The sequence below is a fragment of the Theobroma umbraticum genome, unplaced genomic scaffold, assembly GCF_002168275.2.
Source record: "Theobroma umbraticum cultivar Fairchild unplaced genomic scaffold, ASM216827v3 scaffold_55.0, whole genome shotgun sequence".
Lineage (NCBI taxonomy): Eukaryota > Viridiplantae > Streptophyta > Magnoliopsida > Malvales > Malvaceae > Theobroma > Theobroma umbraticum.
In genome coordinates, this window is record NW_018397270.1 from 2,995,246 (window position 1) to 3,013,798 (window position 18,553).

The 18,553-nt window shown below is 33.3% G+C and overlaps 2 protein-coding genes across 3 annotated transcripts; both read right to left on the reverse strand.

Annotated features, from left to right (window-relative positions):
* Positions 1 to 394: 394 nt before the first annotated feature.
* LOC110426356 (uncharacterized) lies at positions 395 to 7,891 on the reverse strand. Its single transcript, XM_021441574.1, has 12 exons — positions 7,258 to 7,891; positions 6,186 to 6,315; positions 5,968 to 6,070; positions 5,011 to 5,134; positions 4,289 to 4,354; positions 3,861 to 3,899; positions 3,280 to 3,360; positions 3,155 to 3,202; positions 2,076 to 2,126; positions 1,901 to 1,969; positions 1,030 to 1,272; positions 395 to 861 (listed from the first exon to the last, which is right to left on the reverse strand). Exons 1-12 carry the CDS (start codon positions 7,411 to 7,413, stop codon positions 607 to 609), a joined length of 1,365 nt encoding a protein of 454 aa, XP_021297249.1. The 5' UTR covers positions 7,414 to 7,891; the 3' UTR covers positions 395 to 606.
* Positions 7,892 to 9,173: 1,282 nt separating this feature from the next.
* On the reverse strand, positions 9,174 to 14,792 carry LOC110426353 (Calcineurin-like metallo-phosphoesterase superfamily protein). 2 transcript variants are annotated; one of them, XM_021441569.2, is made up of 13 exons: positions 14,464 to 14,792; positions 13,472 to 13,531; positions 13,218 to 13,396; positions 12,623 to 12,758; positions 11,811 to 11,907; positions 11,243 to 11,302; positions 11,054 to 11,154; positions 10,875 to 10,909; positions 10,703 to 10,760; positions 10,481 to 10,555; positions 10,255 to 10,412; positions 9,896 to 10,162; positions 9,174 to 9,671 (listed from the first exon to the last, which is right to left on the reverse strand). In XM_021441569.2, exons 1-13 carry the CDS (start codon positions 14,608 to 14,610, stop codon positions 9,425 to 9,427), a joined length of 1,620 nt encoding a protein of 539 aa, XP_021297244.1. In that variant the 5' UTR covers positions 14,611 to 14,792; the 3' UTR covers positions 9,174 to 9,424. The 2 variants fall into 2 exon arrangements, with proteins under 2 accessions (XP_021297244.1, XP_021297245.1); XM_021441570.2 differs by lacking the exon at positions 11,243 to 11,302.
* Positions 14,793 to 18,553: the final 3,761 nt, after the last annotated feature.

The following is an 18,553-nucleotide window of genomic DNA, read 5'->3' on the forward strand; positions in this document are numbered from 1 at the left end:
CATTTTCAATTCATCTCTCTTTAAGATCAACTTTAAAAACATTTACGAAGATTTTCTTCATTTTTAAAAACATCTTTCATTAATATTTAAAGTATATTTAATTCAATTAATTTTATCATTTTAAAATAAAAATAAAACTAACAAATTGTTTTAAGTTCGAATCAAGATGATTCAGAGTCGTTAACTGTCTCAACTTAAATTGGGTTAGGCTCACACAAGTTGAAGAAAATTTTCTAGTTGGGATGAGTTTTGCCAACTCTAATTTAATGAAAATAGAATCAATTGAAATAAAATTTAAAAATATAATAAAGCTCGATTCCCTTATATGCATTAATTTATATAAGCAATATAAAAGAAAGTATAAAGAGAGAGGTGAATTATTTAATTAATGCAATGAAAGAACAAACTCCGGCCTTAAATATATTGCAAAAAAAATTGGATACACAGATGTGAAGCCCCTGCGCAGGGACAGGGCCCAAAAAGCATTCACCAACCTACCCAACTTGCTCAGTCCCACTGTAATATCATTACAATAAACATCAATTGAATTTCTTTACAATGGAATCTCCTGCCTCGGCAGTGGAGGGACCAAGCAAAGTACCTAATTTAGTTATATGTTGAAGGCCGGGGCTTGGGTGGGATGTAATATGAGTTACCGCAATCGATCGGAGTATGCATCAGAGGATTCCATCTATCAAATACTATTCGGCCCCCACGGCCCATCCTTCCATGAAATTTATAGGGTGGTGTAGATGCACCGTTTTTTGTTGTTGAAGTATCAGATGGGGGTACAATGCCAGCAGCTGCCAGCTTATCTGGAACAAGAGGTTTTGTGAACAACAAAACTGGCTCAATAGGATCCTGCATTAACCATATGAAAGAAAAAAGGACTCAAATGTGAGACCATAATTTAAACAAGTTGAATCCACGGTTATTCAAAAATACAAGGCTAAAGTAAAGCCACCATTCTTCCCGAAATTGCTTGCTGGCATTGCAACAAAAGTGCAAGCCAGATTATACAACGCATACCAGTTTATGGAGCCATCCATGCAGCATATGTCGACGACGAAACTCTTGCTTAATGTTTCCAGCAGGAACCATGGCCACATTAGAGTCTGCTAGAGGTGGATTCTGAACTGCAGCAGGTCGTGTACGTGGACGGCTGTTTGCAAGGTCATCTGAGTCCATAAACTCATCTTCACTTGAACCAAACTTGCCAGATATTGGTGCAAAACCAGGAAGTGTAATATCTTCAAGGAGCTCAGTTTCATACTGAAATTTCATCAGCAGCCATGCATCATATTAATTTCATTTTCTATAGCTAATTAAAATTCATTCAAAGAAAATATGTAAAACCAACAATATGTACAGAGGTATTTGTAGTAGAAAAGGCACAGATCATTCTTTTAAACATGGTAAAAACATCAAGAGTTAAAAGATCACTCATCAAGAGAGCTATTCAATGAGAGAAATGACATTTTGCAGAAGATGTTTAACACTAAAAACAGAAATTTCTTTCCAAAGCCCTACTGCCTAGAGCATAGGAGACTACTTGTGCCCTGCTATAACCATGAATATGCCCACAAGGGCTCAACATCATCAGGCAGATTATTACAATTTCCTCCTAATCTAATTTTGTTTTCCCTCTTTGTACATTAAAGCAGAGGTTTAGGATGGCAATGTTGGCATGCACCCAAAATACACTTGACCTTTTAAATAGTCCATTCACCATCAGCTATAGCTTTAAATGCTCTCGATTAGGTTATAGATAAATAAAACGCAGGCATCATACATACGAACTTCTATATACTCCATTACCATCAGCTATAGCTTTAAATGCTCTCTATAGGTTAAAGATAATTAAACTCAGGCATCCCTGGAAACTATAAGTAACATGTACCTTGTACTTCATTTGGATCCTCCGAAGGCTAACTTCACTCTCCATAACATCTCTTTTCTTCTCTTCTCTCTGCATTTAAACACAACCCAAAGCAATATGAATTCAGGTGCATATATGCATAATATAAGTCTCTATTAGCAGTCAAATATGCTTGAAATTGAAGGGGTAAAAGCACCTTAATCAAAGCCTCAAGTAAGGTTTTGGCTTGGTCTAGATTGCGTCTGACCTGAGAGAAGTCAATGACAAAAAAAGAAAAAATTAATTTGATAACCAATGAGAAATATTGTGACAATGTTAGTAAAATATTACAAGTACATGACAAATAGTTGGAAAAGGGCATATTTAGAGTTCAAAACAGTATTAAAATAAATATTTTGTGACATTAGGCTCTTTAATAGACTTAATCATATCTCTATAACAAATTGCTCATACACAGAATCATATTCAAGAGAAGAAAAGCTGATAAAACAAAATAAATGCAGCAAACTCATAAACAAGAAGTCTCAAAATGCTACGTCATCAATTTGTTAGTTTTCCACATTGCTCTTAATTGTCTACCCCAAAATTGGCTAGGTTGCCCAAAAGGTAGCCTATTGGCTGCTCCCTGTATCCCACCAGCCTCTCACAGCCTCAGCACCTGCCTCACACACATCCATCATGAACCAACCATGCACCATTTGCACTTTTGTTCACTTTAATATTATGCCACTCAATTCAGAGCATGCAAAATGCTAGTGAAACCATCATTACCACCTGTTCCACCACCCCACCTCCAGAAAAGAAATGAAGATAAAAGGAAAAGAAACAGATTATAAATGCAACTTGTTCAGATATGAGTTAGGGGACCATTCAGTTAAAAAGCAGGCTAAGAATTCACAGAAGACAAGCCCCACAAGTCCACTTTTTTCAGTGCCGCAACAAGCAAATATTTTAGAAAGATAACAGAGACATCTTGGTGCCAATGTTTAACGACTCAAGCCTCCTTTGACTTAAGTTAGACATAAAAAATAATCAACACTAATCTTTCAATCATCCTTTATATGCGTTTATGAGAACAGAAACATCCATCTGTAATTTTCATACCCACAGCCTAGTTCTCAGCTTCATACACAATTACAGATGAATGTTTTCCCTGCACATACTAGTCGGGTGATGCAAGTTCTGAGCACAGGGCAATCACCCTCCTGATCATGAAAGTACTGTTCCATATTAAGTTCATGAGTGTACAATGAAATTAAGAGTAGTTGTGCTCACCTGGCGAAGCTTTTCAAATGACTGCACATTGTTTTCCCTCCTTTGCATCTACATGAATAAAGCATGACTTCAAGTACTTAATAAAAACCTTTACTAAGGGTTTACAAGTGAAGTCAGACACTAACCCTTCTCGTGTGAAGTCGGTGAGCTTTCTCCCTGGGCCTAAAGACATTATAGGGGTTGTTATCGTTAACTGGAGGAGGAGGCTGCACAACAAGGGAAAAGAATTTAAATGCTGCTGTCATTAACTGATCTGTAATGTGTGGTCGAAGCAAATTAATTCAAGCAAGTATTAAAATGAAGAAAAGATCATGGCACACGTAAAACACAGGCAATAATAGCTGACCCTTATAAATAGCCAACTTGCCCCAAAAAATTATGTTAATACATGATTTAAGAAGAAAGAAGGCTAGCAAGCCGCAAAAAAATTTAATGATTGTTATAGACAATTAAAAACAAATGATAAAATTGGCAGCAGTTACTTCTGATTATTTCCTACACTTTTCACTTCTTAAAGGGGTGGTCTTGTGCTAGTGAATTGACAAGGTCTGGTATGAAACGTGTGACATCCAAAAATGGAATGAAAAGATAAAGATTCAAAAACACCTACACATCAAATACATGTGGTAATATCTCAACAATGAATATATCTATTTTTTGGTACATAGAACGATTATTCCACATATGATAAAGTGATAACACTAACCTGTAAACGCCGTAAAATAGGCTTCTGCCACCGTTCACGCTGGAAAAAAGGAAAAGGATAGAAACACATAAATATCCATGTTATAATATCGAGACAAATTTAAGAAGTTCGTAAGTATATGGCAAGTGAATAGAGTAGGATAATAATTCAAGCTATTTAATAGTCACATTTTGTATAGACTTGCAGCAGTCCAAATTATTTTGCAGCATGTCAAGGACTTTGCACCACATCATCCATCAGAATACAGGCAACATCTCTAGTGAAATCAACAGTAAGCAACATTGCTTGCCAATCCAAATTTAATTAATTATTTAGAATCATAAGTCTGAGCACTATGAAAACCCCCCAATTTTCGACTTCTCCCTTTACAAAGATTGTGAATCTCTAACAAGTCCACAATACGCCTAGCTGTGATATTCGTTCCATACCTTTTCTTTCCAATAGTTATAAACCGACTGGAAGACTCCATATTTGATGGACTGAGATTGCAAAGCCTAGCAATTAAAGAAAACCAGGAAAAATTAAACTAAACACAAGCACATGCATCACCATCAAATGATTTGGCAAATTAGTATTCTGAATAAAATATCAAAATGATAAATTAATAATGAACATGTTATCAAACAAGATTTAGAGTTCGGAGGTACAAGGATAAATGTTTAACATCTTGAGCGCAATTATGTCTCTTCAATAAGATTTAGTATTTGGAGGTAGAAGGATAAATGTTTAATATCTTGCGTCAAAGTTCTTAAAACATGCTCCATAGAGCAAATGTCAAATAGAGAAAGAAATAAACAGACAAAAATTGCCAAAAAACAAACCAAAAATAGACTCTTAGGCTTCACATCAGTTGGTTGTGAAACTAATAGAATAAGTGAACAAGTAGTGGTCAACAGTATCAACCATCAGAGCATCAAAGGGCTGTTACATTTAATACGAGAATCATAAATGAGTGATTTTACACTTATAAAATGGAAATTTTTTGAATGATCATTGATTAACTGATAGTTATATGACCATTTTATTTTGAAGGAAACTCCAAATGTCAAAAATTAGAATAACCCATGGTGTATGACATGAGCATAGATATGGATGCATGACAAAAACTATCAAATTGGTGAGCACCTGCATAATCAAAACAAACATTCACCTCAATAGCAGCATCCATTGTCAAAAGCACAGGAATTGGTGAAACAAGAGTTGGTGTTATAACTCCTGCTCTTTCCCGAGCTTTATGATCCAACACCTCCAACTTAAAAAGAAGACTCTCCAGCCTGCATCAGCAAGCACAACTGCAGAATTAAATTAAACACAAGGTAGATATGCAACTGAATCACACTTGCACTAAGTTACACTTGTGCCAAAAGATAACATTTTGGGTGGATACCCATAATCCCATGAGTATATTTGCCCCTGGACTGGGTTTATTATCCACCTTGTATAGCACTACCGTTTTTGAAAAAAAAATAAGGTAGGATATGGGCTCTAGTTGGCTAAAAGAAGTTATACTTGCTTCCAGTAAGTAATAGCCCATATATGATTAAAGAGACTAAAATAAAGATGACACCATCAAAATGAGCATGCATGCTTATGGAGCTGATAGACCTTTCTAGTTGATTAAATGCTTCCAGCAGGTGAAAAAGCCACATATGATACAAAATCTAGAAGCATGAAACTAAAAGAATGCCACTTCTGAAAGTGTCAAGGAAGCCTTGGAATCATTTATAAAATAGTATACCTCCTACTTAAAATGAATATTAGAGCAGAACTCAGACTCTTTACAAAGTTTAAATTGCAAAAAATAAATTCTGAGCACTTCTGCAGTGTGTCATAGCTTGTCAGAAATAAGACAACTTGAGGAAACCAGCTTCTCAAAATGCAGTTTAGAGCTATACAACAGTCCAGATGACTTCTCAGCTCCCAATGATCATCAAACTCAAAGGCAAATAAAGAGTAAAAAGAGAGTTAATTCAAAAATCTTAACAGAAAGTTTCAGGTGAATAACTGAAAAAAAAAACAGAAATTTTTTTAATGAAAAATTTATTACTCAAACACAATCAACTGAACAGCATAAATGCAACAGTGATATCAAAATTTCTGTAATTACTTTTCAGATGCAAGAATCTTCTTATCTTTGTTGTACCCTTGAAGCCAATCTTCATCCTCATTATCTAGATCGTACTCAACAAACTCTCCAATCTCAGCCCGGGCTACAGATAATGAACAGACTTTCAGAATGCTAACATCAATTAGAATATCACTAGAAAAGAACCATCCAGACCAGCTTTCAAGTATCCGCAAAGGAATCTTTCTGATTTCACAAACCTCCCCTTGCACGTAGATAGGATGTTGGTTGAAAGAATGTGCGAGAATAATCTCTTTCATATGTATCCACAACAACAAACTGAGGTGTAGGTATTTCGGGAGCATGTTTCTTGGTAGGGGTTTGCTGTACCTAAACAACAATTATATCTATTTATATAAGCAAATATTATACTATCACAAAGGGCATGTAAGAACACTAACAACTATGAAACTATAGAGACACTACTGTTAGAAAAAGTAAAATTCATCTTTTAAAATTTAGAAGTCTGCTGATTAGCATAGTGTTTTTAAAAATGACCAAAAATCAGTTGTTTATGCCTACCCTTTTGGTCGGTTGAAAAACGAGAATCATTCAGCAAAACAAGTTATGTACCCAAGTCCTCTGGGACAGATAAAGGCACTTTTTTGCACTACAATTTATTCATATAGTTATTCTAATTCCATAGTATGTGCAGGCATTCCTACAAACCATACATCTACATATCAACAACCAAATTCCTTAACTCCGTTGATTGATGTTTTTGTTACTTGTCTTTCACTTCCGGAAGCAAAAGAGCAAAAAGCATGTTTGGATAGAAAAGCAAATAGCATTATTGAAAGACTACAGATAAAAACCTATAATCTTTTACATAACAAAATGCATGATTCTAATCCTATTTAAACTAATTGAGTTAGAATTTGTGTCTATATTTTAATTATTTATCCATTTTTTAAATCAATTACGACTTTGTTCTCCGCATTTTGCTTTTGTTTTGTAACAACTTTTCAAGAAGCAAAAAGCAAGCAAGAAAGGTATCAACCAAAGGAAGCCTTAAAATATGACACTACCTCATATCAAAGTTCCTGACAGAAAATAGCCCCCCAACTGTTCTAAAGCTCTATTCTTGGAAAATAAATAATTTAAAACCAAAATGCATGATTTTGCTTTACTTTAAGATTAAAGATTGGCGTAATTTCGAGCTACCAGAGCTAGTGATCACAAACAGTAACATATATATAAAAGACTAGTAATGAAGAAGAAAGTTTCTGAACTTAAAAAGCAAAGTGAAGTCAAAAGGAGTGAAAATGGTACCTCGTTATCTACCTCGGCAGAAGCAAGGCGGAGCATTTGAGAGTTACGAGTAGCGGAAGTAGGAATCTCATCGTCTTCGAAGTCTTTTACTGACTTAACAATCGGTAGCTTCTTGTGTATGTCCAATGGGCGTGGCCTAAACGATAGCCTACTCATTTTTTCTCTCCCCACTCAGCTCTCTCAATCAACTCACTCATCCCACATCGAAACCAACAAACTAGAAAAGAAACAAGAAAAGCAAAATGCAAAGGCAAAATCAACTTAATTATTCAAATTCAATTTTTTTTAAAACAAAAAAGGGAAAAAGTTTGCATGCATAGGTTCATAGTGAAATTAAACGAAACCGTTGGGAGCGGAATGATTGGAAATAACGGAATTGGATAACGAAGATTGAAAATTGGGGAAGCAGGAGATTTCTAGGGTTCGGTTGTCTGCAGTAAGAGATAGAAAATATAAATAGTAAGGGAAGAGGAAAGAATTTGGAGTGGAGAAGAGAAGAGAATCGAGATTTGGGAATTTTTTTAGGGTTCGAATTGGAAAGTAAATGGCCCTAGCTAGGGTTTACCAATTTGTTTGAAGGTGACGATAACGGGGGAAAAAGAAAGCTGATGGGTTTCAAGGGAAAGGTGGGAGAGGGAGATGGTTCGAATTGCGGCAGGTTTTCATTGGGCCATTCACTGTTTCCATTAATGGCCCTTGCCCACTAGCCCATATTATTCCCAGCCTAGTACTCATTCACCAAGTCAAAAGGGCGCGGCAAGTAATTTTTTTTATTTTTTAATTTATTTCATTTGAATTTCTATTTTGATTTTATTTTTTTCAGGGAAATAGTATCCAGTATCACACCATAAAATATGATAACAAATTTTTTAAATTAATTATAAATAATATTATACATCTTAAAATATTGCATAAATGGTAACGATGATTATTTTTTAATTTAAACTCAGCATATTCCTTAATAATATATTTTTAAATAAAATATACATCTTTCCTGTTAATTTATTAATTAAAAATTTAAAAACACTTAACATGTTCAAGTAAAAAGGAGAATTCAATTTTTCTTCTAGTATTTTTTTGTTTAAAGTCTAATAAAACCCACAAAAAATAATTTTTCCAGTTTCAACTAAAAATAAAAAATAAAAAATACATTTTTAGTATCTGGTAAAGATTAAGTTTATAAAAGGCGTATTGATCTTGTTATACTTTGCACCCGTATCACATATCATACAATATATTTGGGATATTGGATTAATTCCACACACAAAAAAATTATATTTATTTGGTTATGATTTCTTTTAATGTAATTTTTTTGCTAAATTATGCAATTAATCTTAGTAATTTAATAAAGTTTTGGATTTAGTGTATGGGCAATAATTTGTAAAAATTAAATCTTTATATTTTTTAAAATAGATAATGTCAATCTAATTATTAATAATATTAAATTTTTTTTATTATTTATGTTAACATGACATTTTCTTGCTACTGTGACATTAAACATAATGATCTTTCCTAAATCTTAAAAACCTGTTTATAATTTTGATTCGTTTTTTTTCTAATCCGATTTAAAACTACTAGCTCACACTAGATAATTCCATGTCCACACTTATAAAATCCATGTTAGTATCCACACAAAATGCATAAGAGAAGAAGAGAAAAAAAGCTTAAATTCAAAACCTTCATTCAAATTAATTTTAAAATAGACAAATAGGACACCTTTTGGTTGATATTTTCACTATTTAGTTTTTGTTTATTCTATAAAAAATAAATAAAGAGCAAAAGATAAAAAAATAAAATGCAAATCCGTTGGCTGAAAAATCAATGATAAAAAATAGAAGCTTTCCCTATACCCTAAACCCAAAAGATAGAAACCCACTTCTACATCCAGGCTACACCTTTGTCTCAAAGACATCTAGTAAATTTAACACATTCATAAATTATCTATTTCACATTCTCAGGCTCATATATTCTTGATCTCATCGTACAAAAAAAGAGGCATGCTTCTGACTACCAGTAAAGACTGTTAGAAAAATACAAAAGATTATCAGATTGTTATAATATGATTTACCCGCTAGAACTTCAAGGTGAAATGCTTTCTGGCATGGTATGCCTAGTGTATAATGTAGAAACTCAGTAAGGCAGCATATTTCGATGTTTAATACCAGCATCATTTGTCAATCCAATCCTTGAACAACAACATCATGTAGAGAGGGATATTCACCGCAGCAATGAGTGTAAGCATTCGGAAGGTACGAACCAATCTCTGTATTATGATCTTTGCCTTTGATTTGCTTGCTCTAGATGGTATTTTTTTTGGATCAAGCTCGGCATTTGCATTGGTTTCCACACTCAAACAGACCTCTGTCTCCTGATTAAAATTTTTTTTGGCAGTTGGTCTCATCACAGCATTACCCCTGCAACAAGGGAAAAAAAAAAGGGAAAATGAACCAGAAAGAATTAATTTCTGCAAATATAGATGCCAAAGAGGAATTCAGTAAATTTAAGGCTACCAACAAAAAACATGAGGAGAACATATAATTAATCAAATATAAACAGATTATACAAATACTACAGTCTTCAAGTAAAAGCCACAGTTTTTAGTGGAACTGATAATTATGGAAATATTGAGCTGAAGCACCTCTCTACCGAGCCCTTATCACTTGTACGTGCCACAGGTTTGGCTAAAAGCTTTTTAACAAGATGCATTGATCCATCTGCACCCCAAACCATCTCATACTCACAATTCTCATCTTCATTTTTCTCTTTTGTCCCATCTCTAAAGATGCTTAAACTCATTGATTTTCTGACACATTCCATCAGATCACCAAAATAATGACAAAAGCTCAAACCACTTGTTGGCCACAAAAGGAGAGCCAGAATGGTCAGAACAAATTGTACAAGATACCTGACAATTGAGATTTTCAACAAATGGTTATTCAGACCAGTATAAAAGCACATAAGTGGAAACTACACCATTATTCCCTACAGAATAGTTACCATATGTAAATGTGCGTTTGCATTGGAAGAAAGCACAGATGAGTAAGTACAGCCTTTTCTGGCCATGATGCGTCTGGAAGTGAAGAGTTACTAGCAGATAATAGCATGAAAGATGGATATAGGTTCCCTTGCTGCCAACTTATGGTCCCTAAAGTGTGCTGCATGTTATCAGTTAGAATGTCAAGTCATGATAAATGTTAAGTATGCTAAAACATCACATGCTCACCTCTTTTACAGATCCACTCTTTGCCTCGTGAACCACAGTACACTGATCGTGATCATGACCAGATAAAACAAGTACCTAACAAGCCACAAAAATTTGTTTTATAGAGTTGCTGGAAGTGTTTTAAACATCACCACCCTTGTATATGTATATATGTACATCTATATGTGTGTGCATACATACACACACACATAGGATTGAGATAGCAAGAGGAATAGAACTCACCGGTTTGATTGAGTTCAGCAACTGGCTTGATGACTCCTCAGTGATGTAGTTTTGGTACCTGAATTATAGTATCAACTGTCAAAAACGTATAACCCTAAAAACCAAGCAACGGTTTACTACTTAAAGTAGAATCCTGTTATGGTAAAAAAAAAAAGCCAAGCAAGAAGCTTACCTTATTTCTTGATCATGAATAGAATGCAGTACCCGCTGAACATAAAAAGTGGAGATTCACATGTAAGTATAAATACTAATTTATATTAAAAATTGACCACACTAAAGTTTTGAAATTCATATAAAACATAAACAATAACAAAAGCTTCATTCTACAAAATGCTAAGTGAGACAATAAACCTGATTGATAATTGGAGAGCTACGATGTGGTCCACAATCAGTCCAATCTGGCCGGTATAAAGGAATATGGGTCAACAAAACCCTTGGATGTAATTGATGATCTAGAGAAATTTGATATTTGTGTTAAAATCAATATCAAGTCAGGTCCAAACTATTCAAAAAATAGAAATGCAAGTCAATATCATGCACCTGAGGAAACGTTGCTAACAAAATCCCAAGATGCTGAAGCAACACTACCGTGTTGATTCGCTGTAAATGATGCATATGTTAGAGTGCCTATTTCAAATATGAAGTGAGAAATAGTACTTGGACAATTACATGTCACCACATTTGCTGTGACTCATTTAAAATGAAATATGAAATAACTATATTTATTACACTTGGAGACATTAAGTGATACATTTAGGAGTCAATTATATATGTATCACATCAACTCTAGAACAGTCATAGGACAATCTACAACAGGCACACTAATGCATAAAATATGCAATATTTAACATTACATCTTGTCTTGAGAATGCTGGTCTCATTCAACTGTCTTCACAACTGGGAAGATAAAATACCTTCTCATCAAAATTACAAATCTACCGGTAACCATTTACTTCTATGTTAAAAAGAAAGAAAGGAAGGGAAAAAGAGAACAAGGAGAAGAAGAGGACGAAAGAAATCCAAGTTTTATGCTATCACAAGCCTAGTTTTAAGAACAAAAATGAAAAATTGCAATATATAGACAAGATTTAGATGCCTTCTTGTTTACCATCTAGAGTTTGAGCATCGACAGCAATGAATTCCACTTTTCCAACCACAAATCGATAGTTTCTGCTCCCAAATTCTTTTTCATACCGTCTAACCACCTGGATGGTAGTTATACTATGAGATAATCTATTTAAATAAAACAAGGACCAAAAGCATAAGGCCGTATAGCAACCATATTGTCAAAGAAGCAAGAATATAATTTGCAGGAACACGATAGACAATGAATTGTACTCAACTCAACCCAAGAAATCCCTTAGACCAACAACTTTAAGCAAGTCTTAGTAAAATTGCAGATAACAACAATGTCCTTATCATCTCATAAATAGATATAAGATATCCACACATATTTAGGAAATTCAAAGTGAATATACTACATATCCTTAATAATTTAACTCTCCAATATATGCCAGACACTTCATATTAAATGTAAAACTTAGACTTAGCCCTGTCCTAACTGTTAAGCATTTTGATTATCCATTCATTTTCGATCCCTTCCACCCTCAATTCTCTCTTTACCATTTCGCAACACTGTTCAAAACTTATGAACCACACCTGCCAACTAGATATACTTAACACCAATCCTCTATCATGTAAGCCATTATTTCTTTACCTTAAATGTGTATCACCAAAATTAGCTCTAATAGTTTAGCATTTAGATCTTCCAATAATTTTAATCTTTTTCTTACTTGGATTCTTTATTTTCCATCTCACAGTGTCATTCCATGCTTATGATGTAATTAACAATATTGGATACAACAACCCATATCTGGTTTTAGAGTAAAGCACATATTAACTATTAAGATGAGTAAATACCTCTGGCTTATGAGATTGAAGACTTGCATAACCAATGTCATGGTTTCCAGGAAGGTAGTAAACTTTTATTCTGGAATATATTTCTTCTGTACTTAGACCAAACATATGCTCAAGACGGCTTAATGATTCCTGCCATCTAATTAACTAAAGAATGTCAAGGGCTTTCTATAGTAGAAAGGTAATTAAAGAGTTTGGATACAAAACCTGTCCCTAATAAGATAAACAAAACGGTACAGAAAGAGATGAACATGTAATGGTGGAAGTACTATATAAACAGCTCATTAAATAGACATTAAGAAGTATTCACATTGATGGATATATCGAGATTCCTATAGAGAAATAAAAAGAAGTCAATTTTAATGTCAAGCATCCACCACACAACAGCATGATCAAAACAAACATTTGATCTACCAGAATTTACAGGATGTTTAATGCATTACTGTGAATTTCATTTCAAAATAACAAACTAGATGGAATACATAATATTATCTGGAAAAGCTTGACCAAACCAGAAAGTGAATATCTCCATAGCTAATTTAACTTGAAAGTAGCTAAAAAGAAGTTTCAAGTAACAACCGATGGTTCCAGGCCTTACTCTTTTTCTGATAAATAAGGTCCCCCATCAAAATAATCACCTAAAAACAAAATCACATCTGGTTTCAAAGGCAGGATTGATGAAAAAAAGGCTCTACGCATGTATAAATCTGTATAGAATTGAACAATCTCCAAAGCAAGTGATTTGGGAGGCAGATGAAGCGAGGTTTTATCCATGATCTGTTAAAGACAACAGATCTATATTAGAACGTAACATAAATGAATAACAAGACCAAGAAAAGAAGACAAGCACACCTGGGGATCAGCAAGAACAGCAACTTTGACATAATCACTGGCATATCCTCGTCCATTCATCTGAACTTGCAAAAAGAACAGCTGTTAGTTCCTATGCCAATCTGCTTACAAGCATGAGAACAAGTGCACTAAAGCATGTGTACATATCCGTGTGAGTGTTAACTGCATCAATATGTCTCTGTGTATACTTCAAGGTGTTATCATCCATAATCTGACCTTGAGAATCATTAACCCAGCTCACTATAGTAATCTAGAACTCAAAAAGCTAACATTCCTGAAAGGAGTACTCAATATCATGGTTGAAACACTAGATTCCATTGTCCTGGGTCTAACAGGCTAGCACCCGATAAGCATCATTCCAGCTTATCTAAGTAAATAACAAAAAATAAATAAAACCAGTAAACTTTTGTTTTATTGTTGCTTTTGCTACTTGCAATTTTTCTTCGAAAAGCATGATTCATACATAATAAATAATATTTTTGAAAAATAAAAAAAATTAAAAAACGAAATGCAAATAATTGTTGAAATTCATGGTTTTACTTTCAGAAAGAAGAATTATGTTTCAATGCACATTACAATTTTACAATGTATTCAAACGCTAATGAAACATAAATATACCACTTCGATTTTAATCATTTGCGTTTGGGTTTTAGCAATTTTTGAGAAAGCAAGAAGCAAATAGCAAGAGCAACAATCTACTGGAGCCTCAAGAATCAACAGCATTCAATTAGTTAATGTCACAATACTAGATTCAATATTCCAATGCTCAACATGAAATGGGTAAAAAAAGGTACTCAATCAAACACTGATTGCATTTTGCTATATGAAGTCAAACTTAAACTAATTCTAAACTCCTCCAACATGTTTTCCTTCTATTATTGAATTATTTTCAAATTTAATTCAAAAGGGTGAGAATGAGATCAAGTCAAATAGATAAAAGGAAAAAAAATTGAAAGAAGACAGTACTGAAAAGGGACAAATTAGAGAGTTACCGAGGAATTGGAAGTAGAAGAGGAGGAAAGGTGAGGCCAAGAGCAAGAGAAGCGAGACGGCATCAAAAATGAGAACATCTCGCCGTAAAGGATGGTCGCCGTCCATATCAAGCATAGTACCAGCGTCAACTTCTCGTGCTCCTTCATTTTCTCTTACCTTTTGCTCGATCAACTTACTTAAACTCTTTGGCTTCGACCCACAGCGGAATCAGCCGAAATGAGGCTTCCGATTGGTGGCGTCGGAGAGCGACAGACTCGCCCACGAGAGCCCGTGCTGCAACCCACCACCTGTCTCCGGGAAGAAATTATCACGGTATTATTTCGTTTTAGGAAATATTTCCTTTTAAGTCACTGTGTTGATATGTCTAATTCTTTATTCATTTTTTAAAAATAAAAAATGTAAATATCATAATTTTACTTGTACAAACAATTTTTTATCTAATACTTTTTAGAACTTAATTATTCTGGATAAATAAAAAAATTAATTATATTTCATGAAGTAACTTCAATAAAAAAAAATTAATATTTTAAAAACTTTTATTTTTCTATTTTTAGGACAACAGTTTTGTAAATTTAATATTTACAAATTCCAAAAAATTTCTTTATTTTGGAGGTTATATTTTTTTATAAATTTTTTAATCAATTATAAGTTTGAATTTTGTTGAAAGCTTACATGATTTGTAATATGCTTTTACTAAAATTTTATTCTTGATTTTTTTAAGTTAGAATATCATTTCATTCAATCAAGGGAAGCTCCCTAGATAAGAATGAGTGAGATTTTGAGCCAATATTTTTCATTGGGGAACATATTGGCACAAGCCTTCACTCCTAGTTAGTAAAAAACTAAAAAAAGCCCGACTTTGTTATTCTACATCCAAAGCATAACTTGACCTATGAATGAATACAAAAATCACTTTAAAAAACAAAAATATAAAAACACCTTGCACATATATCTATAATTTAATATAAAAGGACACCTCAAAAGAGTTCCCAAACAATGCCACATGTACACATGAGGAGATACAAATGGGGCTTTGTTTATGATGTGTTGGAGGTGCCTTATGTTGGCTAGACTGCATGTTATGGGGGATAAGGGTTAACACACCCCTAGGTTCCCTTGGGTTGCCTAAGGGTTTTGTGCCCTTTTTTCTCCCGAGCTGTTTTTCTCTTGAGGGTTTTGCCACCCCTAAGCCATCTTGGTCTAGTTGATGGTTTTCTTACTTTTGGTGTTCTCTTTTGTTATTTTCTCTTTTATGCTGGGTTTGGGAGTGGTTAATCGATTGCCATTTTTGTTCATGTCGCTTCTCTCCTTGACTTTTTCAAAGTTGATCTCGAGTCTGGTTAAAAGGTGACATGGATGAATTTTTTTTCATTTTTCTTAGTGGGTTCGTGTCAGACACTTTTGGGTTTTTCAAATCTTGTGCTCACCGTCTGATTGCATGTAGTCAACTAACATGTCTAGCTTGAGATTTCTTCCATGTCTAAGCTATTCGACACTGTCCCCTGCCTCTCTATGCTTAACCAACTTCCGTCATTCCTTGCTATATTTTGGATTTTCTTTTTATTATTCTTGTTTTTCTTCTATTTGGGTTTTTTTTTTATGTTGTTGTTGCATCTATTCATTTCTTAATTTTTTTCTCTGTTGACTTCACTTCTTAAGGTTTTTAGGTTTCAAGTTTAAAGAACTTTGATCAAGAGATTATCTTCTTCTAACTCTTTTTCTAAAGGTTGTCCATATAGTTCTTCTAACTTCTCCCATATTTCTTTGGCACTCAATGCAACTTTGAATTTGATAGTATTGTCTTTCTCTAACTCCATTATAAGCGAGGTGCATTGTTTTGGCATTGAGTTTAATCAAATCAAAATCATTTGAGTTATAATTTGCCATGTCCTTCGCTATCTTACTTGGACCATTCTCAGTTTGCTTTCAAGCTTTATAATCTTTAACAATGATGAAAGTACTTCATTCAATATCTCCAAATAAATAAATTTTCACAATTAAAAAACAGAGACTCTAGAAGCGATAGTTCTTTTTCAATGGTTGGCTTATGAGAGTTGGTTGTCATACTTTGGATCTTGTAATCATCCAAGTGTCATGAGACAAAAATTTGCAATTTTATCATCTTCCTTATCTTGTGAGTCATCACTATTACTCCAAGTGATCTTCAATGCCTTTTTCATGAGATTTATTGAAGTGTTCTTGTTGTTGTAGCATTCATAATTTGTATGGCTCGATTTCTTGCATCTATAGCATATCAAGTGATCTCTTGTATGCTCTTTCTTAGACACGTCCCTCATTATAGGTTTTCTAGCTCTAAGTTTTGCTTCTTGAAACTATTAAATTGTCTAGCTAACATTGACATGTCCTTTTCTTTTTCACTTTCACTCTCTTAGCTTCTTTATTTTTCCTCTACTACCGATTTAAAGGCTTTTTCCTTTTACTTAATGTTCTTCTTCTTAAACTCTTTTAACTCACGATCATATTTTTATGTCATCTCGTAGGTAAAAAAGGATCCTAAAAGTTCTTTTAGCTTGAAATCATTAAGATTTTTAGCTTCTTCTATTGCGGTAACCTTAGATCTCCAAGATTTTGGTAAGCTATAAAGAATTTTCTTTCACAAGTTGAGTATTTGGAAATTCTTTTCCTAAAACCTTTGGACCTCTTACAATGTTGGTGAATCTTTCAAACATCTCATTAATTGACTTGCCCTTTCTCATCCTAAAAAGCTCATGATCATGAGTAAGCAATTCAATCTTAAATTCCTTAACTCGATTTGTGCACTCATATATGGTCTTTAAAATATCCCATATTTGCTTAGTATTTTGACACATAAAGATTTTGTTAAATTCAATAGCACTTAAAGCACAAAGTAGAGTATTATAAGCTTTGTAATTAATTTGAATTAATTTCTTGTTTCCATCATTTCATTTTATCTTAATCTTATTAATTAATTTTCCATCTACCTCCTTATATGCAACAAGTGGATCATCTAATATGATATTTCAAATATCTAGATTTATAGATTTTATAAACATTTCAATACACGTTTTTCAATAGAGGTAATCAATATCTACAAAAAAGGTGAACTTTGGATTGATTGCCCTTCACTAAGGACGATTGCCATAATCTCCATTTTTGATTATTTGAGCTATTACAATATATCACTCAAGGTTGTTAAACTTGTAAAATTAAGTCCTGTTATGATATCAATTATTAGTATAATAAGCTCAATGTAATAAATACCAAGAAGAAGTAAATTGGTATTTTAAAAATTTTCTTTACAAGCTCAATGAAGAATAATCCTTTTTTGAAAAACAAATTTTCTTCTTGTGTCAAAAGCAAAGTAAGTGATTTTTCTTTAAAACAAATATCAATAATAAATCACAAAGTATAAAAATAAATTAAAACGCAAGGAGTTTATAGTGGTTCGACTTTTTTAAATACTTACATCCACTCCCTTGGTTCACCAAAGAAGTTCTAACGTACTAACAACGGTCTTACTTTTTAACAGGATCAAGTGATAATCCTTATATTAGCTTTTTAACAAGATCAAATGATAACTCTTATAACAACTTTTTTATGAGATCAATAATAACTCTTACACTTACTTTTTAACGAAATCAAGCAATAACTCACATACTAACTTTTTAAAATTAAGTTAAAATTTTTATAAAATGTACAAAAGAGTAATAGTAAAGATTTACCTTACAAAAACTGAGTACTAAAAGTTTAAGGTTGGCTGTACAAAGAGAAAAAATAATCTTACAAATATCAACTCAAGGATTTAGAAGTAAATGAGCTTGAATGGTTTTGAATGCTTGTTGGAAGACTAAAGTGAATTCTAGAGAAGCATAAAGAGGTAAAAGTTTTCTCTTTAGGATTTTCAAATGTAGTGTTGGTCTTTATTTTTTTTACTTCAAAATGAGTTAAGGGCAGCTTTTAATAGTCTCAAAGATGTTTGGAGCTGTTAAACACAAATTTGAATCAAATTTAACCGTTTATGTGCTTGTAGGGTCAATTACCACTCTCTTAAGGTTTACTATAGTTCCTCAAATTTTTGAATTAAGGCTTTACTTAACTTTTGAGAGC